We start from the raw sequence: 22,371 nt of genomic DNA on the forward strand, positions 1-22,371 counted from the left end.
TGAGGATTGAACCTAAGGCTTTTACACTGAGCTAAATTCTCAGTATTATATATTTATATCCTGAAAAGTATCTAAATCATTAAGTTGCCAAGTCTGGGTTTGAAATTGAAGGATTCTCCTTCCTCCTACCTATGAGACAAGGTTTTTATCTCTGGAGCATTACCTCCAGCATATACTAAACTTCGTCAGATTGTCTTGCATGCCAGCAAGCAGCTCCCGTGCTCCAAATGCAGAACATAGTGTGGAGTGAACTGGCACAGAGATAGATGCTGTGTGGCAGCGATTCAACAAGATGCGTAGCTCTGAGGCACTCTGCGCTCTCACCCTGCTTTTAGTTCATTTTTGCATATTTTCCACCCTGGCTGGCCCATGTCCAGGTGTCCTTGCTCTGTCGTCCATCAGGAATCTGGTGCTGAGCAATCTAGTCATTTTGGTGCTAGCATATAACTCAGGTGTTTATTTGCATATCTGAATAGTCACTTAGCAGAAAATACAGGGGAGGTCACTTTTGGGCTACTGAGAAACCCACGAAAGCATATGGAGTGACTGCTTTTCATCACAAGTTCCAAGGACTTCAGGCTTTTCAGATTTTCATTAACTTTATTGATTTTTTTCGTCAATAAAGAAAAGACATAACAAATTATTTTAAAATGGGTTTGGAAGGCAAAATTTTAAAGAGCAAAAATTACAGAATGAGAATCATCTAAAATCTGAGGGCAACTGTATTCTTTTCTACCTTCTCCTACATAATAACTAACAGAGAAAAAACAAAGGCCTGACTACTGCGATGAGGGGCTGGCTGTGGCTGGTGAACACAGAATGGTGTGTACCACACAGATATCAACCCAGCTTCAACAGGAGCCCAGCCTGAAATCAATTCTAACACTGGCAAGTGAAGAATAATACTTTTATCCCTTCTTTTTTGTCAGTGTAGATAGATGGAAATGAGCTGAGTAATTTAAGTGAGAGAATAATCTCCAAACCATGCATGTTTGCTTTTATACATAGTATGAGTTGTTACAGCCCTGCTCGCACTCATGCGCTCTCTCTCTCTCTCTCTCTCTCTCTCTCTCTCCCCCCCCCTCTCTGTCCCTTTCCCTCCCTTCCTCCCTCTCTCTGACTCCCTGGACCTCCAGGCACATAAATCTAACTGCTTACAATTTATTTGAAACTCTCATAAGCCTTTCAAATTCATTTTAAAGGAAATGGAAGCTAATTTCCATTGGGAAATGAAACCCATTTACACCTTTTACCCCACTCCACCCCACCTACTTACCTTTGTCTCTAGACTGCTCCTGTGGTGACATTTTTAATTGCAAGGACCAGCGTGCCATGTCAGAACCTAGCTCTTCCTCACTTTCCCTTCCCCTAACAGTGTTGATCTTCATCCTTCCCCTAGTAGCTCTCAAATCTGCCCATTGTCAGGCTTCACTGCTACTCCCTAATTGGGGTAAGCAAGCACTCAGCCCCATCAGGGTTACGTAACAGCTTCCTAGCTGTCTAGCTCTTTTCCTGTAATCCATACTGTTATTAGGGCTCTTTCACATCTTGCTACTATTATGGTGCACATTCCCAAAGCCTACCTGCAGGGCTCTGCATGACCAACACATCCCACCTACTTCACCACCACAGCTCCAGAGTCAGGCTCCAGAAGCACAGCTGAGGTGCGTTCAGCACTTGCCACATGATGGGCAGCCCCTCAGTTTTGTCTTTTGCTCATCCCGTTTGCTAGAGCATGCACCCCTCTGGCCTTCACCTGACTGATTCCTCCTTGAATCAAGGGCCAATGCAGGTATCACCTCCTCTGGGAAGCTTTCTCTAATTCTCCTTCCTCACTCCCCAAATGGTAGCTGAAGGACCCTCCTCTGTGCTTCCTCAGTAGACCATTTTTGCCTCTGTTGCATCTCTAGATTTTTCAAAATTGTGATTTAAACTGTGCATATACCAGGTTGTACTAAAGTCTCATCTGCGTCCATGTCAGTGTCCACACTGGCCTTTAAGCCACTTATTCTCAAGGACTAGATTTTAATTATTTTTGCCTTTCTGTCACCTTGCACAGTGCCTGGCATGTGGCAGGTGCCCTGTAAATGTTGGTTGGGTATAACTGAAAAAGTGAGTTTCTTCTTCTGTGTAAGAGGAAATCATAGAATGTGGTCACAGTTTTACTCCAGGAAAACTGATGCAGTCTTTCCCATCTCTGGGGCTGCTCCTGCGCTCAGCTCCTCTGTACTCCTCTCTGCAGCCAGCCAGTAAGTAGCCTTGGTCCTTTCCCAATCTGCGGAGCTCCAGCATCAAGAACAACCCCCTCTCCAGGTATACTTTTCACACTTTTCCTGGCTGTTTCACTTGACTGCTCAGGGGCAGAAAGTTACAAAAAATCCACTTTATGCTGGCTTGAACAATACAGAAGATTCAGGTTTTGGGGAAATTCAGAAACAAGCTGGAGATCTCAGAGCCCAGGCAGGCTCTGACTGAGTGTTTCTCTGCAATTGCCGTGCTCTACCCTTTCTGTCTCATGGGCTTCACTCCCAGGCTTCCAGCAGAATGATTACAGCAAAGTGAGATCAGGGACACACAGGACAGTGTTAGAGGAAGAAAAGCTACATCTAAAGAACTAGGTTTTCTTTATCCAACATACATCCCTAACATTTTACTGTGCTCAATCAGATCACATCTTTATTTCTGAGACCACTCCAGTGGTTGGTAAATGCCATAGACTGATTGGTTTAGGTCTGATGTCCTGAAGAGCTAAGAATACCTTTTAGCTGGGTTTTGGTCAACTCTTGGAGTATGCAGGCTTCCTGGAGGAGGGGTGGATACCTAAATGAAAACCACTTTCGAGCTAGAAGAAGAAATGGCTCAATGCTCACGGTGCCAGCACCAAGCAGTACTCTTCAAGTCTCCCTCCTCTGGTTCGCAGTGGGCTATAGTACGAACTTGGAAGTAAAAGGAAGTAGTTAGAGGCTGACCCTGTTTAGGATTGTGTACCACTCTGTGTGCTTGGATAGTATGCAAATTGTACAGGTGCATACAAGGGTGCTGTGTTGTTTCCTATGAGTGATTCTTTCTAATACTAGTGCAGCAGAAAATGGCTTAGGCTTCCCTGCTTGCCTCTGACCACCTGTCCCTAAAGCAAACATCGTGCCTTTTTCAGGGTTTTTAAAGGTTTTTACAAAGTGCAGATGTTCCAGATAGAAAACAGCTTCCTCTGCCATCTCCCTAATTGTGTCTCTTGTTTTCTCCTTTTTTAGTTAGGTTCTTTAAAGGACTGAGGAATTGCTAGTGGGTTTTTATGCTAGAAATGAGAGATCTCCCGAGAAACCGACCATGGCCCATCCTAGCTTTGAGAATGAGGACTGGTTTTCACTGTACCAGGAAGAGAGCTCTTCTTATTTTCAGTAATTGTGAATGTTTTGTTCTGTCAGACCCATGACCCTTTTGATCTTTATACCTTCTTGTCCCTTCTAGATGTTTGACTGGATAAGTCACAACAAGGAATTATTTCTTCAGAGCCACACGGAGATTGGAGTCAGTTACCAGCATGCCCTAGACCTCCAGACCCAGCACAATCACTTCGCCATGAACTCCATGGTAAGCAAAAGGTCTACTCTCAACAGGCCTGTGTGCCCAAGAGGAGGAGGGCCAGACCTGAATAAATAAGCATGGTGGCACACACTTGTAATCCCAGCACTCTGGAGGGATCACAGGGCAATTTAGTTACTTACCAAAACCCTGTCTGAAAGTAAGATATAAAAAGGGTTGAAGAAATAGCTCAGTCCTGGGGTCCTGGGTTCAGTCCCTTGTCCCACCAAAAAAGAAAAAAAAGAATGAGGAACTTGGAACACACAGACCCTTTAGGGTCCAGTTTTCAGATGGAGATTGAGTGCAGGGCACATAACCGTCATGCTGTTCCTGGAGCAGATTATGGACCCTACTTCATGCCATGAAAGGAATGTACTTGGGTGTTAGGAGGCACTAGGCAGGGGAAGAACTGTAAGTTCCGTTCCACTGACATTGTTTTGATCCCTAGAATGTATTCTCATACATTCTAGGCTGGGACAGTGAAGGACATCAAGCTGAGCTGGGACAGTGAAGGATGTCAAGCTGTGACACTGGGATCTGTAGAGTGAACTGGGGATGTTTACGGTGCAAAGAGGATATTCTATGGGACACATGTTTGCTACCTTCAAGTATGGGAAGGGCTGCTTTGCGAGAAGGCAGTAGAATTGGTCTATGTTGGTGTCAGGATGGCAGTTTGAGAGGTGAGCCCGAGGACTCAGTGGAGTTAGTGGGCTCCTGGGATGGAAGCTGAAGTCAGAGAAGGCCACTTACCAGTTCCCCTTGCATCCCCTCACTCCCCTTATGGGATTTACCTTCAGTTCCTTCACTGTAAGATACAAATAATAATAACTATCTTACAAGGTGGCTGGTAGATTCAATGAGTTATGCAATTGTCAGGCATTTGGAACTGTGCCTGGCACATGGTAAGTTGTCAGTGAATGCTGGTATTATGATGCTGATGAGTATGTAGACATCTGATCCATGTGAAACGTGTTACCCCCCTAAAAACTTAATGCTTTAGCTTACTATTTTTCTCACATGGCTACCCCAAAGCTTTATTTTGAAATTCTCTCTATGTCTTAAACTCACTAAATCCCAAACGATTGTACCCTAAGTATGTTTTGATTGTTCCCCTCTGCTCTTCCTTCTTACACACTGTTGGTCCAGAGGAATATAGTGCTATCATTTCTATGGATCTGAAAAATAAGAAACATCTTATCATTGCAGTAGTGATGCTGGAAATAGGGAAAGTGTTAGAAAAACACTAATCTGGGGAAGATTGCAGAGACCAGACAGGAAGATAATTTCAGTTTGTACTCACTTGCTTTAAATATTTTATGTACTCAGCTTAAAACACTTAAGAAGAAACAGTTCTTGCCTGAAGTTGTTCAGTGTCCAGTTGACAGAAAAATCATGATGTGCCTTGCTATGTGCAGTGATAGAGATATGCTGGGAGCCTATTCTAAGGACTGAGAGCTAGCTAAGAACCTTAAATCTCAGTGGTTAAAACCACTGACTGGGTTTATTGTTTCTGGCATGCATTCGTCACTATGGGCATTGTAATCACCAGGCACTGGCGTTGATGGAATAACCATTATTTTAGATGCTGCCAGTTGCTTTGCCAAGCACGTGCTGGCTTTGAAACCTTCCACCTACAAGTGGCACTGTCATTTCACTGGCCAACGTTCATGCAGATTTCATTGACCACGGCCAATTACACTACCACATCTAACTCCAAATGACTGGAAACAAGTTGACAAGGGGAGAAAAGGACAGTTTTGGACAGTTCTAATGACTAACATAGAGAGCCCCCAAAAAGTGTTAGGAAGAGATGAACATCACAAGATTTGCCAGAAAGATCAATCTGGCTTCAGAAAAGATCATTAGGAGGCCAGGGAGGAAATTATCCACATTGATTGTGTCACTAGCTTTGTCTACCTACCATTCAGTTTTGAGTTTTCATCTTAATGTAAAGATGTAAAATGTAAAATGTAATTCTCTCCAAACTAGTCATATGTAATTGTTTCTCATTGCTGGTTCACTTTAGTCACAGAGGATCAAAGCAGTTGATCACAGGTGATTGATTAAGAATGTGAACTTAAATCTGGTAGAGTTCAATTATCTGTATGCCTTGTGCATGTCTGCTGATGAGTTACACAAATTCTGTGCCAAAGTCCTTACCATCACCCAATCACATGGCCCTAAGGTAAATTTATTTTAATAAGCAGCAAAGACAAACATAATTAGGGAGGTAAGTCTGCCACACAGCCCTTGAAACAGTGCACTACAGCGCTAAACGGAAAGAGCCTTGGCCTTGAGTTATCTGCACTCCTGCTTTCCCCTTGTGTTATAGGTGACTGAGAATTAATGGTACCTCAAAAAAACGTTCATTCTGACAAATTTACTGTCGAGGGCTCCATTTGTAGATCAGAAATTTATTGGTGGAAAATATTTTCTGGAACTGGTACCAAGAGAAGAGACTTAATACCCGAGGATCTGTTAGCATGTTCCAGCCCATCCGAGCCTTCCTTCACATTAAATGTGCCAACGCCCGGAGACCTCTTTAGCGGGATTAGGCAGGATCTGTTCTCTGTCTGCAGGACGAGGAGAGAAATCCCAGGGTTGTTTGATCAAATTGCTTTTGTTAACTGGGAAGTTTGTTATTAAAAGGAACTTCCTACATAAAGGGATGGCAGCATCCCAAACAGGTGAAAGAAGGGAATTGCAGGCTCCTTTTTCCTTGGCCTGTATGGTGAGTGTTGCTGCCAAGAAACAGATAAATGCAAGCGGCTCATGCTGGGACCCAGTGACTGTAGGAATGATCAGTTCTTCAAGGACAGTAGGAAACAGGAGGGTTCTACAAATTCATTGAGAAATTTCCATCTGTGCTTTTGGAAATTATACATCTTTGTACATATCTGCATATCTATTCATAAACACAGGAAATATATGCTGTTTCAGGTAAGTTCTTTGCCACTGAATTTTCTACGTACTATGACTGAAATAGGCCAGAAATTTTTCATTTTAGGGGGCAGTCACAGACCCCTTTGAAAACTAATGAAGATAGTGGGCCCCCTCCCCAGAGAAATGTGCGTGTGAACAAAATGTTTAGATGCTTTCAAGAGATGTAAGAGAATCGTAAAGCCTATTGATCAGTCCTTCCAATTTAATATCTTAAGAGCAGCATGACTTCTTTATTCACTCATTGAACAAATAAAGGCTCAGATATTGTGCTGGGTTTTGGGCATATAGTGGTGAAGAAAACGTAGATGGTTATGTGCTGTCAAGTTTTCATTAAAGAGATAGATGTTAAATGTGTCATCCTAAAAATAAATATGTAATTTCAAACCTGTAGTTTTATGTTAGAAGAGTAAAGAATGCTGTGACACAGGGTAAACAAGGGTGAACTGAGATGAGGAAGAGAGAGAGGTTACGTATTTCAGTTAGTAATCAGCATTGACTAAAACATTCTTTGTTCATTAATTCATACTGACAGTGTGTAATAAACTCCATTGCACAAAAGAGCTTATAACTTAAATCAATCCTAGACACATGAGCTTGCAAATTAAGATACTTGGCTATTCTCAGCTGTTGTTCACCTGTTTTTTACATTTTATTTTCCTGTGTTGAAGGGTTACACAATGGTAAAAGACCCAAGTCCAGGAAATTCAGAAATTACTGAATATATTTGTTTCTAGGGCTTCCATAACACACCACAACTTTGTACCTTAAACTACAGAAATTAATTTTGTCACAGTTCTGGACACTTGCAACCCGAGATCAAAATGTTGGCAGGACTGGTTTCTCTGGTGTCTTCCCTTTGGCTCACAGATGGTGGCCTTGCCACTGCACCCACATGTGACTTTTCTCTGTGAATGTGGGGCATAAACATCCCTGCTGTCCCCCTTTGTGCCCAGATCTCATTTTATAGGGCACTAAATGTATCAGAGCTAACCCTCATGTGTTCATGTTAATTAATTACCTTTTAAAAGATCTATCTCAAATGCATTCTGAGGTACTGGGGTACTGGGGTACTGGGAGTTAGAGCTTCAACATAGAAATTTGAGGGAGGGTATAATTCAGTCTGCAGTACAAAGAAATAATTGCATATCATTAAAATCATGAAAGAAATCAGAAACCCCTCAGTTTTGCTTATGAATTGGTACAATAAAGCTCAGCAATTATTAGCATACTGGGAGTGTGGGAGTAGTAGTCTACTCAGTATGTATATGAGCAAAAACAGAAACAAAAATGCTAAAATTGGTTGATCTTTAGATTTTTGTCATAACATGTTTCTTTTCAGTTTTCTTTGAGGATTTCTTTTCTTGGGGTCAATAATAACTATAATGATAATAATATCAACCTACTAAACCCAGTTTGGAAAATAATCTTCTGCCTTCCTGTTGTACCTTAGAAAGCCAAGTTTCCACAGCTGTCTGCGCCCTCCCTTTTTCTCGGTTCTTCCTTTGCCAGGAAAGCATTTCTCATAAATTCTCCTTCCCCTGAGTGTGGCCTTCTGTGATGAGAGCGTGAGCAGATGCAAGTGAGGCAGGCTGCAGTGTGCGGAGAGCAGTTGTGTAGCCATCCACACTGTGGTTTTTCATGAGGAAGACACTCAAGAGTATGTACAAACATGGCATAACCTTATTTATAATTTTAATTAGCCAGTTCTTTGGGAAAAATAAATTGCTAATGGCTTCTGCCTAGAGTTTTAAAATATGAAATGGTTTTCATTTTCTGTTATGACTGAGGATTCACATTAGTGATAACAATGTGCAGCTGGGCCATAGGAATCCCTTCTGCTGTGGCATGCTCAAGAGCTGCTTTAATCCTGTGAATTTGCTCACTAGTGGTACATTTTGCCAGTTGGTGATGTATGAATCAGACCACAAAGACTGTGATGTCCTCTGACTTGAGAAATTACAAATGGCGTCATCAAGGAAAAGCCTGATTCAGTACAAAAGAAATGAAGATTCTGAAGCAGGTGATCTGTTCTTATTCTGAGAAGCATTACTGTGGGTCCCCTGTCATTATTGATTCTAGATAGCCCCAAATCATGATTCTATTGCACTTCCATAATGACACAACTTCTAGATTTTACACACACACACACACACACACACACACACACACACACACACAGAGTCATTATATTTAACTAGTTAGTTTTTCAACCCGACATAGCTGCAAAGTCCCTTATAGACATAGGATTTGTTGAAGACCATCATCATCATTATCATTATTATCACCAGACTTATCTGGTATATATTATCTCTTTTTAGCACAGTGTTTCCAAAGAATGATCTAGGGAGCCTGCTAAAACAATGTGGGTTTCTTTGGACTTATACCCAGGCCTGGAAAATATTAATGTCTATATAGGTGGAGCCCTAGGAATTTGCATTTTTACCAAGTTCCAGAGCTGACTTATATGCATGTTAAAGTTAGAGAACTGTTGTTCTCTAGAGATCTATAAATATAAAATAGTTACTCTTAAAATATCATTAAGTTCTGAAAGAGAATACATTTCAAACATGATAGGAACTCTATAGAACTACTCCCCACTGAAACTAGTGAAAATTATTTTAAAACAACTACTTAAAATTCATGGAAATAATCTTAAGTGCATATAGTAAGTGAAAAAGCATTTATTCAAAAATATCTAAATTTGATAAAAACAGTGTCTGTGATATTTGAAGCAGCACTGCCCTCTCTTTTTTTCTCTAAAATCTCACCTTAGTAAGATGGAAACCCCATAAGAAAACAAAGGCCCCTTTCCCTGAAAGGCCCAGCTAAAGACTTAGTTCTCAGGTAAGGCACTGCCCAGCCCCAGGCCGCCCACTGCTGAGGCTAAGTTCTGGATGAGTGTGGCCTACAGGTGGGGACTCTTCTTTTTCTATCCACTCCTATCTCTATCTACTGCTTTCTGTGCACTCTTAACTACCCGCTCCCTGCACCTGTGTGCCAGGTGCATTGTTGCTGAGAATAGAGCCCTAGTCACCCTTGCTGGGAGACGAAAGCCACGAAGAGCTAGGACTACTCACTTGATTCCACTGGGTTTAGCTTAGGAAAGTGCTATGTTGTCTGCAACCCCAGCTCCAGTGAAGGCTCAGAGATTGTGCTACAGAGGAGAAATATACTATATAATGCAGAGAGCTCCAACTCTTTTCCTAAAGGAATTGACTTATTCTGTAACAGAGAGTAGAGAATTTTAAGACAGTACCACTCTCAGAAATGCTCTTAAAGAAGATCTCATGAAAGACAATTTGAGAACATTGGAGAAACACATTAAACTTTAACTGAATAATTGTGCAGAGAGAAAAGAGGACAGAAAAATAATAAAAAGAAGTTGTTTAGGCTGGAAGCAGTGACACAGACAGTAATTTGAATCCACACTAACAGACAACAATGGTAAAGATAATCATGTGACTATAAGACAGGATAAATGCATGTTTCTTCTCCTTCCTTCTCTAGTTTCAAGAGCAGTTGTATAAAATAACATGTATGTAATGTATCATTGGGTATATAACATATGGAAATGTAACATGTTTGACTGTAACAACACAAGGAGGTAGTTGAAAGAAAATCTGTATTGGGCAAAGGAAATAACTGAGGATGGTAACTGGAATATACAGGTACAAAGAAAGATATTTAGAAATAAAAAAGTTAATACAACAAAAGCTGTGAATATATATCAACTCCTGTTTTTGTCTCAGCTTCTTGAAGAAACATACAATTTTAAAAAGTGATAATTATAATAATCTAATGTTGAACTTGGAATATTTATTGATGTTATATATAATGATAATATCATGACATGTGGAAATGAAAATAAAGATCTCTAAGAGTATCATTATTATATTTCACTAGAATTAAGTTAGTATATGTTCAGAAGCTAATTTTGGTAAGACATGTATCATAAACTAGAGCTATAGCTAAGAAAATAACCTAAAAATACTGAAAAAAATCAGTCTGTAAATATATTAAAATGCTGCATTGGGAGATGTATACTTAATGCAAAAGAAAACAATATAGGAGAAACAAATATAAAACATTATATGATATATAGAGAAAAAGTAAAATGGCAGATATAAATTCAGCTATATCAACAATGATATTAAATGTTAAAAGATTAATCCATCAAAGGTGGAGGTGATCAAAGAGATTTTAAAAAATAACAGAAGATCTAGCTATGCTTTCCACAGGAGGCGCACTTCAGATTCAAAGATACAAAATAAATTGAAAGTACAAAGATGGAAGACAATCCAGTTACTAGAGTAGTGTTCTCCATTCAACACATACGTTCTCCCTTCCACTTCCTTCCTGCTGTTACTGCCAGAGATATTACACTTCTATATGTTACAGGCCCAATAATACATCATATGTGTATTTATTTATACAACTACTTTGAAGTCAGTTAAGGGAGAAGAATACAGAAACAATTACAAGGAAACCAAAGTATACTAACAACAGATGATTTAGTGGACTTTAAGACGAAACACAAAAAGCTACCAGAGCTAACAAAGAACTTTTTAATGATAAAAGCACCACTCTGAGTCAGGAAACTGAAACAAATGTAAATATGTATGCACCTAACGATACCAAATACCTGATAGTAATGAAGGGAAGCATTGTTCAACTATATATGTGCAGACTCCAGTACCTCACCAATAATAATGGATAGAACAATTTAACAGAAGATCAACAAAGAAATAGAGGACTTGCATTAAAAAATAGAAGATGGTAAACCAAATCTACCTAGTAGAGATGTACAGAACACTACACCCAACAATACCAGAAAATACTTTTACCTCAAGAGGATGGGGTCTGGGGATTTAGCTCAGCGGCATATGCGCCTGCCTTGCAAGTGTGTGGTCGTGAGTTCAATCCCTGGTACCGATAAAAAACAAACAAACAAACAAACAAAAAACCCATGAAATATTGTTCAGAGTGGACCATATGTTAGTCTGTAAGATAAACCTCAATAAATAAAAAAGGATAGAAGTAATAGAAAGTATGACTTCTGACCACAGTGGAATAAAGTTAGAAATCAGTAACAGGAAGAATTTAAGAAATTCATAAATATGTATAAATTATATTACATACTCCTAAGTAGCCAATGGATCAAAGAAGAAATGAAAAGAAATTGGGAAATATTTCATGATGTATGGAAGTAAACACACACATAGTAAAACTTACAATATTCAACTAAGGTAATACTTAGAAATTAATAGCTATAAATGCAAGGAAATAAAAGATTAGAGTGGGAATTAATGGACAAAAAAATAAGAGAAATTGAATGGAACCAAACTCTGGTTATTTGAAAAGAATAAAAATACTGGCATATATTATGCTACAATAGCCAGAAAAAAAATTGCTGAACTCAAGGATGAAAGTGAGGATATTATTACCAGTCTTACAGAATTTTTAAAGAATTGTAAATGGATACTACAATTATGTCAATAAACTACATAATAGACAAAATGAACAAGTTCCTAAAAAGAAAAAACTACTGAAATAGATTCAGGAAGAAATAGCTAATCTATATAAATCTATGACAAATAGAGACTGAATTAGTAGCCAAAGTCCAGGCCTTCATAGCTTCAACACTAAATTCTACTGATTATTTAAAGAAATAGTACTAATTCTCCACAAGCTCTTATAAAAAATAGAAGAGGTGGGAACATTTCCCAGCTCATTTTATGAAGCCAATATTTTGCTGATACCAAAGTCAGACAAAGCCATCATGCAAGAACAGTACAGATCAATCTCTTATGAATATGGATATAAAAATTCCCAATTGCTACTTTTCATTATGTCAGTTTATTTCACCTTCATTCTTGAATGACATTTTCTTGAATATAGAATTCTTCTTCCTTTCAGCACCTTAACACTATTGTTAATCTACTGTCTTAACCTCTTTCAGGTTAGAATCCTATAGTCCTTCAATTGTTGTTCCCATATACATAGTATATTGTTTTTCTCTGATTACTTCCATGATTTTTATTTTTATATTTCTTTCTTTATTTTGTTCTTTCCCTCCCTTCCTTTCTTTCTTCTTTTTTTAGCAGTTTGAATAGGATTTGGATACAACTAACCCAAATCCATCCATGTATAGAAAAATATACACCATGACTAATCATCTCAGGATTTTGAATGTGGTTTAATAACTATAGCATAAAACACAAAATTCACTTGGTAATTTCAATGGGACTAGAAAAAAGTGTTCAACAGCATCCTTCCATAATAACAAGATTGCAGGCTCCTGAGTTTAATCCCCAGTACTAAAAAAAGTCATGAGAAAATTATTCAGCAAGCTAGATTGCAAACAAGAGAACATTCTGAACCTATGAAGAACATCTATGGAAACCTCACAGGCAGTACCATACTCAGTGGCAAAAGACTGCATGTTCTGTTTCTTAGATCAGGAACAAGAGAAAGACACTCTGCTACTGCTGTTCAACATTGGAGGATTAGTTCGAGTAGCTAATTAATGCAGTTTAGGGAAGTTTAGAAAAAAAATTCAAGTTGGAAAAAAAGTAAAACTATGTTCGTTATCTGTACATATGATTTTTTTTTTCTTTTTTGGAGGAGTGCTTCGGATTGAACTCATGACCTCGCACTTGTCAGGCAAGCACTTACCTGTTGAGCTAAATCCCCGGCCCAATAGATAGGATCTTATGTGTGGAAAAATTCTAAAGTACTTAGGACAAACTATTAGAATTAGTGAGTTCAGAAGGTTGCAGGATACAAAATCAATATACAGGACCTTCTTTCAACCTGGGAAACTCAGCTTCTGGGTGGGATGAGTCTTGCGTGACATCTCAAGCCCCAGGAGACTTTAAAATCATTGCTTCCAATGGTCAAGGACCTGCCCAGATCCCAGCCACCCTAGGCTGTGCTTAGCAGGTTTCAGGCCTGCCTGGGCCATGTTCAATGACCTTTCAATTCAGGAAACTCAACTGCTTTCTGGGGTGAGTCCTGCACTCCATCCAAGCCCTGGGAGGCTTTAAGATCATCGCCCCCAGGAATCAAGTACCCGCCCAGCTCTCAGCCACACTAGACTAGCCTTGGAAAGTTTTGCAGCCCCAGTAGATTACGCCCAGTGACCTTCTTCAATCAGGGGAGTTGAGAGCAGGTGAAGTGAGTTCCAGGGTGTTGGTCCTTGCCCAGGGAGAGCTTTAGCCCATTATGCACAGTGGTTAGGTGCCCACCCAGCTACCTGGAACACGGAAGGTGGCATGGGAGGGCCTGACTGGACCATACTCAGCAACCTCCATTCAGTCCCGGGAGCCCAGGGTATAGGAGACAATTTACAACATACCCAGGGGAAGCCTTGGAACAACACTTGAAACACAGAAATATAGGAAAATGACAAAACAAAAGACCAAAATGCAATCTCAAGCATCCAGTCCATCCCGAGAAAGCCTAGGAGCCATGTACATAGAAGAAAATATATGCCATATACCTGAAATACCTGAAATAATAGCAACTGAAATAAAGAAGCAACTTCAGGAAGCTTTAAAGGAATTCAAACTAGAAATAATCTCTCAGGTAAAAGAAGAAATGATAAAAGTAATGAAAGAGATTCTCAACACATGATGCTAAAGAAGACACAGTTTAAAAATTACAGGAACAAAACAAAAAGATAGAATCCCTGGAGGAACAATATAAGAAACAAACAGAATACATGAAGCAGATTCAAAGAGATACACAGGAAATCAAAAATTCCATCTAAAGTTGTCAAATCCAACTCAACGAAAGTGAAGATAGAATTTTAGACCTCAAAGACAAGATCGCAGCTAGTGAACAGGAAAGGAAAGATCTTTTAAAAATAACAAGGAATCAGGAAATAACAATTCAACAGCTGCAAGATGATGCAAAGAAAACATAAGATTGATAGGGATAAATGAAAAAGAGACAACACAATGATATCAAGAGGCTATTTACAGAAGTAATAGCTGAAAATTTCCCAAACATGAGAATGGAAACTGACATTAGGATTAGTGAAGGATGTAGAACTCCAAATAGTCATAACCAAAATAAAACTATACCCAGACATACAATAATCACCATCCCAGAAAGCCAACATAAGAATAAAATACTAAAAGCTGTCAGAGAGAAAAGACAGATCACTTATAAAGGAAAGCCTATCAGAATTACTGCAGACTTCTCAACAAAAACAGTGAAGTCAAGAAGAGCATGAAGTAAAGTATTTCAAATCCCAAAGGATAATGATTTTCAACCTAGATTGATGTACCCTGAAAAACTGTCCTTCAAAATAGATGGAGAAATAAGATACTTCCATAACAAAGAACAGCTGAAGAACTTCATGATCACCAATGCAGTCCTGCAAAGGACACTGAAAGACATTCTAGATACACATAGGAAAAAACCACTAAGCAAGGCAGACAGTTAAACAGAATGGAAAGATAAAGATGCAACTGCAGAAAGATAACATGTCAACAATAAACCAATATATAACAATTATAACCATTAATGTAAATTATCTCAAGTCACCAATTAAAAGAAACAGACTGGCAGAATGGGTCAAGAAACAACATCCAACCATATGCTGTCTGCAAGAAACCCATTTAACCCAAAATGAAACCCACAGACTGAAAGTCAAAGGATGGAAAACAATACTTCATGCAACAGGAACCAAAAGAAAAGCGGGGATAGCTATTCTGTTTGCGGATAATGTGAACTGCAAACCAAGAATGAGAATGATCCTAAGAGATAAAGAAAGTCACTACATACTGGTTAGGGGAAAACTTCAAGAGGAAGAGATAACTATCTTAAATATATATGCACCAAATTCCAGAGCACCCATTTATACAAAGCAAATATTAATAGAAATGAAAAATCAAATTAGCAATAGCACAATTATAACAGGATACCTTAACACACCATTGACACCAAGGGACAGATCAACCAGACAGAAAATCAGCAAAGAAATAACAGAACTGAATCACACATGTGAACAAATGGAGTGAACATATGTGAACATATAGAGTGTTTATCCAACAACATCAGAATATACATTCTTAGCAGCACATGGGACATTCTCTAAAATAGACCATATACTAGCTCACAGAACATATTTAAATAAATGCAAAGGAACTGAAATTATCCCATCTATGTTATCAGATCATAGTGCCATGAAACTAGAAATTAATGATAAAAGAAACTATAAACACCCCACAAACACATGGAAATTGAATAATACATTCTTGAGCAATCAATGGGTCACGGGAAATTAATGAAGAAATTAATACCTATAAGCAAACGAAAATACAAATACAACTTACTGGAATCTGTGGGATACAATGAAAGCAATCCTCAGAGGAAAATTTATTGCACTCAGTTCCCACATCAGGAAAACAGAATGAATACAAATAAACAACCTGATGCTACACCTCAAACATCTAGAAAAAGAAGAGCAAGTCAAGCCCAAAGCCAAAAAAAGGGAGGAAATTATAAAAATCAGAGCAGAAATTAATAGAGACTAAAAAGACAATCCAAAGAATCAGTGAATCAAAGAGTTGATTCTTTGAAAGAGTAAATAAAATTGATTAGCCTTTAGCCAACCTTATTAAAAAAGGGGAAGGAGACAGCTTAAATTCATGCAATAAGAAATGAAAAAGGTGAAATCACTACAGACTCTGTGGAAACACAGATCATCAACACCTATTTCAAAAACCTCTACTCTCATAGGTTTGATAATACAGAAGAAATAGACAGATGCCTAGAAACATAACTACCAAAGCTGGATCAAGAAGATATAAAACAGCTGAATAACCCAATTTCTATTAATGATATTGAAAATATAATTAAGTTCTTATCTACAAAGAAGAGCCCATGCCCAGACATTCGCTGTGGAATTCTACAAGAAATACAAAGAAGACTTAATGCCGACACTCCTCAAACTTTTCAATGAAATTGAAAGGGAAGCAATCCTTCCTAAGTCATTCCTGGAAGCAAATATTATCCTAGTACCAAAACCTGAGAAGGACCCAACTGAAAAAGAGAACTACAGGCCAATCTCCCTAGTGAACACAGATACAAAAATCCTCAATAAAATATTGGCAAACAGGATGCAGCAAATCAACAAGAAGATTATACACCATGACCAAGTAGGATTCATCCCAGGCATGCATGGATGGTTCAACATGTGTAAATCACCATATCAATAAACTAAAAGAATCACATGATCATTTCTATAGATGCAGAAAAAGCTTTTGATAAGATCCAACACTCATTCACGATAAGGACCTTACAGAAAATTGGAATAGATGGTTCTTACCTCGATATAATAAAAGGCCATCTATGACAAACCAACAGCTAACATCATATTAAATGGCAAAAAACTGAAGACCTTTCTTTACTTTAAAATAAGGGACAAGACAAGGATGTCCCTTATCACTGCTCCTATTTAGCATAGTACTGGAAATACTAGCCAGGGCAGTAAGACAAGAGAGAGAAATAAAAGGGGTAAAGATAGGAAAAGAGGAAGTTAAATTATCATTATTTGCGGATGACATGATATTCTACATAGAAGACCCCCAAAACTCCACTGAATGACTCCTAGATATAATAAATAAATTCAGCAATGTAGCTGAATATAAAATCAATAGCATTTCTATACACTAACAACAAAATCACTGAGAGAAATAAGAGAAGCCACACCCTTCACACTAGCATCCCCCAAAAATGAAATACTTAGGAATTATTCTCACAAAAGAAGTAAAAGATCTATACAGGAAAAATTATAATATTCTGAAAAAAGAAATTGAAGAGGATCTCAGAAAATGGAAAGACATCTCTTGTTCATGGATCAGAAGAATAAATATTGTAAAAATGGCCATTCTCCCAAAACTGTTATACAGATTTATTGCAATCCCAATGAAAATACCATCAACATACCTCGTAGATCTAGAGAAATTCATCTGGAACCAGAAGAGACCTAGAATAGCAAAGGAAATTCTAAACAAAGGCAAGGCAGGAGGCATCACAATCCCCGACTTGAAGTTACACTACAAAGCTACTGTAATAAAATCAACATGGTACTGGAATAAAAACAGATCTGAAGATCAATGGAATAGATTAAAAGATACAACCACAACTACCAACACACTCAACCACCTTATCTTTGATAAAGTGGCCAAACATGTTCACTGGAAGAACAACAGTCTCTTTAATAAATGGTGCTGGAAAAACTGGCTGTCCATATGCTGAAAACTAAAACTAGACCCATGCCTATCACCATATACTAAACTAAAATCTAAATTGGTCAAAGAGCTGAATATCAAAACAGAAACACTAAATCTGTTGGAAGACAAATTAGGTAAAAATCTTGACATAGGAGTAGGTAGAAAATTCTTGAACAGGAATCAAACCACACGGGAAGTGTTTCCCAGTATCAATAGCTGGGATTACATCTTATTAAAAAGTTTGTGTATGTCAAAAGAAATCTCCAGCATAGTGAAAACAAAACCCACAAACTGGGAAAAAAAATCTTAGTGAACTATTCCTCAGACAAAGGACTTCTGTCTAAAACATATAAAGAACTTTTTAAAAATCAGACCCCCGAAATTCAAAGACCCAATCCAAAAATGGGCATTTGAGATGAATACACAGTTCTCAGATGAAGAAATACAAATGGCAAGTAAGTACATAAAAAATATTCATTGTCATTGGTCATTAGAGAAATGCAAATTAAAACCACACTGAGATTGTATCTCACTCCCGAAACAATGGCCAGGATCAAGAAAACTACCAGCCACAAATGCTGGAGAGGCTGTGTGGAAAAAGGAACTCTTCTGCACTGTTGGTGGGAGTGTACACTGGTGCAACCACTATGGAGATCAGTCTAGAGACTTCTCAAAAACCTGGGATTGACCCAGCTATTCCACTTCTAGGCATATTCCCAGAAGAACTGAAAACATCATACCACAGTGATATATGTGCACCCATGTTTATAGCAGCATAATTTTTAATAGTCAGATCTTGGAAACAACCTAAGCGTCCATCAACTGAGGAATGGATAAAAAATTGTGGTATTGTTATACAATGGAGTACTACTCAGCTATAAAGAATGATCACATTGAGATCTTTATAAATAAATGAACACAACTTGAGACCATACTCATAAGCGAAATAAATCAAACTCACATGTATAAATATCATATAGTCTCTCTAGTGTAAGAAATGGTAAGAATACATAAAAGTATATGGTAATCATGATTCCCCATTACATTGCTTTTTTTTTTATTTAAGGAGAAAAAGAAAAAAACAAAAAGGGTACAAGTAATACAAAATTTAAAAAATAAACAGTAAGAAATCACTAGTTAATAGATTACATATTCTCATCTTAGAAATAGTTGTTCAGGTTACAAAATTGAAACATATAAAGTGGACTTTCAAACAGTGAGAGTGCAAACAGTTTTGTTCAATGATCAAAAAAAACTTGGTAATATGGTTATCTATCTTATACACTTAAACATATATGCAGTTATAACCTTTAGAGCACTTTCTTTTCTTTTGTACAATGACAATTACACATTTTGGGTTTTATTACTCCCACAGTTCTTATTACTTTTTTTGAAGAGAATAAAACCAAATGCGACATATCAGAACAGAGTCAGTCAAAACAAAATGATGGCCATAATAGATAATGTAAAAATAAAATACAAGATGATCAACAGTGGTTACCATACTGCCTCTTGCTATTTTAAGAATTGCCAGTTATAATAAAATTGAACAAAACAGTAAAGAAGAAAACCAAAGCATTGGAGACATTACAGGACTTTACAAGAACATAATAATCAACTGGAATGGGCATCATAATGATTCTTATTGTCTTCACAGTTTTGCCTATACTTTCGAACTTGGTACTATCAAGCAAAGCAGAAAGCAGAGCAGAAAAATCAGTCAAAACAAGATGGTGAGGGCAATATAGGATTTCAAATCAAGATAATAGGAAATCAAAGTGGGTTACTATAATGTATCCTATTTTTTATTTTTCTCTTAATTAAAAAGATAAAAGAAAAAAGTAATTCAAAAAAAGGGGGATTGAGATAAAAGAGGGCATAACAACAGAACAGCGCAGGTCAAAGCATAACCATTTAAGCAAAGTAGTGTTTCATCACAAGATATCCTGACATAAAAATAGTTACCATAGTGTCTCTTTCCTTGAAATATTTGAGTATAACTTCATATACTGTAGCATCAAACATATCAAGACACTGTAAAACCATTCAAGAGAATGACATTATTACAGGATAGAAATTAATAGAAAATGAACAATGGTTTCTGTATAATCTCCTTTTCTGTAAAAGTTTTTACTTGTATTATCATATATAATAAAATCCAATAAGATACAACCTTTTAAGACCAATGGAGACAGAAGCATACAAGTTTGATGGGACTTCAAAACAAGATGATACTAAATCAGCACTAGCTATTATGATGTCTTGTTTTCTCCAAAATAGCTGTTCCTGCCTTCCTATCTTCTCTGCCTCATTTCTGTTGAGATTTTTTTCTGTCGTTTGTTGTCAGTTTGTCTTCTTCATTTTGTTTTCTGCTCCATTCATTGTGGCCTCTCTGCCACTATTTCTGGAATCTTGGTATTTTCCTTTTTTAGAATATCCTGTAGTATTCTCTGTAAAGTTGAATTGGTGGTTGCAAATTCCCCTAGTTCCTCTTTATCCTGGAAGCACCTTGTTTTTCCATCAATTTCTAGGGACAGTTGTACAGGATATATCAATCTTGGCTGGAGGTTATTATCTTTCAAAGCTTGAATTATTTCCCCCCATGCTCTTCGTGATTTGATGGTTTGTGCTGAGAATCTGCTGTAATTCTAATGGGTGTTCCCTTGTAAGTGATCTGTTTCTTGTCTCTGATGGCTTTTAATATTCTGTTCTTATATTGTATTTCTGGAATTTTGATTATTATATGCCTGGGTGTTGTTCTGTTTGGGTTGTAGGTGGCTGGGGTCCTGTATGCCTCATACATCTGAGTATCTTTACCTTTTGCTAAATTGGGGAAATTCTCTTTGATTATTTCTGTGAATAGCTTTTGTAGTCCATTTGTTTGTGTCCCTACTTCTTTTATGTTCTTAATTCTTAAGTTATAGATCCTCTTATCATCTTCTAGCCTTTGTATTGTTGCTGTTTGTTTTTTTGTTATTTTTTAGAAGTTTTTCATTTCATGTTCCCATATTACAAATCTGCCCTCCAGTTCAGATAATCTATCCTTAGTTTCTTTCAAGCTGTTATGCCAGTTTTTGATAGAGTTTTTAGTTTCCTGGTAGTCTCTTTGAACCTGCTTCACGTATTCTATGTTTTCTTTATTTTCTCCATCAAACAATTCTCCCCTTTTTTTCTGTTCTTCCATTCCACCATCTGTTTTTTCTTGGGTGGTGCTTAGCATTTCTCTAACTATTCTGCTTACATCTTGCTTCAGGTCGTTAATAACTTCATTCCTGAACTCGTCTATGGGGCTCTGGAGATAGCGCTTTATATCTATTGGTGCTGTGTCTGATCTTGCATGTTTCTCAGGATTGGGGGCCAAGGACCCTTTCTTGTTGCTCCCTCTTCCCATATTTTTTGTTCCTTATATACAAGCATAAAGGAGGCCCAGTTTCTTTCTTCATCGGTTAAAGTTTGTTTGAATTGTGCTGGCGAGGTGTTCCCACCCACTGCAGTGTACTAGGGAGACACATACCTGGGCAGCCTATGCTGGGCCCGCCCCTCCAGGTCAACCTACTGAAGGCTTCACTGCTAGGGTACACCTCCAGGCGCTGGGACCTGGTTTGGGCTAGCATACTGGGTCTTAGTCAGCGGCGTCATGCAGGCCAGGCACTCCCCACCAATCCCGCTTGAGAGGGGAATATGTGACTGAAGTCACTGAAGCATCCTGTTCCGGGTAATCTGCCCAGTCCCAGTATGTCCTTTGCTGAAGCCTCCTATTCTATGGAAGGGTTCCCGATCTGCTCACTCACCGCAGATCAATGCAGGGCTCCCGGCCAGTCCTGCTCTCAACTCCATTCACCACTTCCCACTCTCAGAGCTTTCGCACCTCTCTCCTTGCCATGCCAATTGGGACGTAGCAGTAGCTGCAGGAAATTCAAATCGCAGCTTCCAGTGGCGCGGGGTCCAGCTTCCACACTGAGACCTTATGTTCGTGTTATATCACCGGGATTGCGTTTCCAGTTGGTTTCTCTTAGTTTAGTTCATTCCTGGGTCGGCAAAGTATATCTCCCCTTGCTTAGGATTTCTCGCCAGGCACCATTCCTGGATTTTAAGTGCGATTTCTCAGAGAACCTCCGAAGCTGCTGCTATCTATCCGCCATGTTCTCCCGGAAGTCGGATTAGCTTCCCCATTACATTGCTTTGAAACCTTAAAATATTTGCATTCATTAGTTGGAATGGTTTTATCCTGGTTTTTTTTATTTTAAATGTTATCTGTAATAGTATGAACAGCTATTTTGAAGAAAACAAGACATTAGAATAGCCTGTGCTGATTTAATATCATCTTACTCTGAAGTCCTACTATGCTTTTGTTCTTCTGTTTCCATTGGTTCTATCATATTATATCTTATTGGATATTATGTGTGATAGTATAAACAAATTTTTTATGGGAAATGAGATAATATAGTAGCCATTGTTCATTCTCTGTTATTTGGTTCTGAAAGCCCTGTAATGCTTTCATTCTCTTAAATGCTTTTATACTATTTTGTTATGTTTGATAGTATTGTATATGAAGTTATGCTCAACTATTTCAAAGAAAGAGACATTATGGTAGTTAATG

General features: G+C 38.1%; 1 protein-coding gene across 4 annotated transcripts in view; it reads left to right on the forward strand.

Annotated features, from left to right (window-relative positions):
* Kalrn (kalirin RhoGEF kinase) overlaps window positions 1–22,371 on the forward strand; it is a 581,802-nt gene that overhangs the window by 178,156 nt on the left and 381,275 nt on the right. For all 4 annotated transcript variants that reach the window (XM_063225109.1, XM_023562599.2, XM_063225110.1 and 1 more), the window contains exon 6: window positions 3,469–3,591. In XM_063225109.1, coding sequence (XP_063081179.1) covers window positions 3,469–3,591 — 123 coding nt within the window. The remainder of the gene's footprint in view (window positions 1–3,468; window positions 3,592–22,371) is intronic.

This window comes from Cavia porcellus, unplaced genomic scaffold (genome assembly GCF_034190915.1).
Source record: "Cavia porcellus strain 051 isolate PalLab524CR breed Dunkin Hartley unplaced genomic scaffold, mCavPor4.1 scaffold_15, whole genome shotgun sequence".
NCBI lineage: Eukaryota > Metazoa > Chordata > Mammalia > Rodentia > Caviidae > Cavia > Cavia porcellus.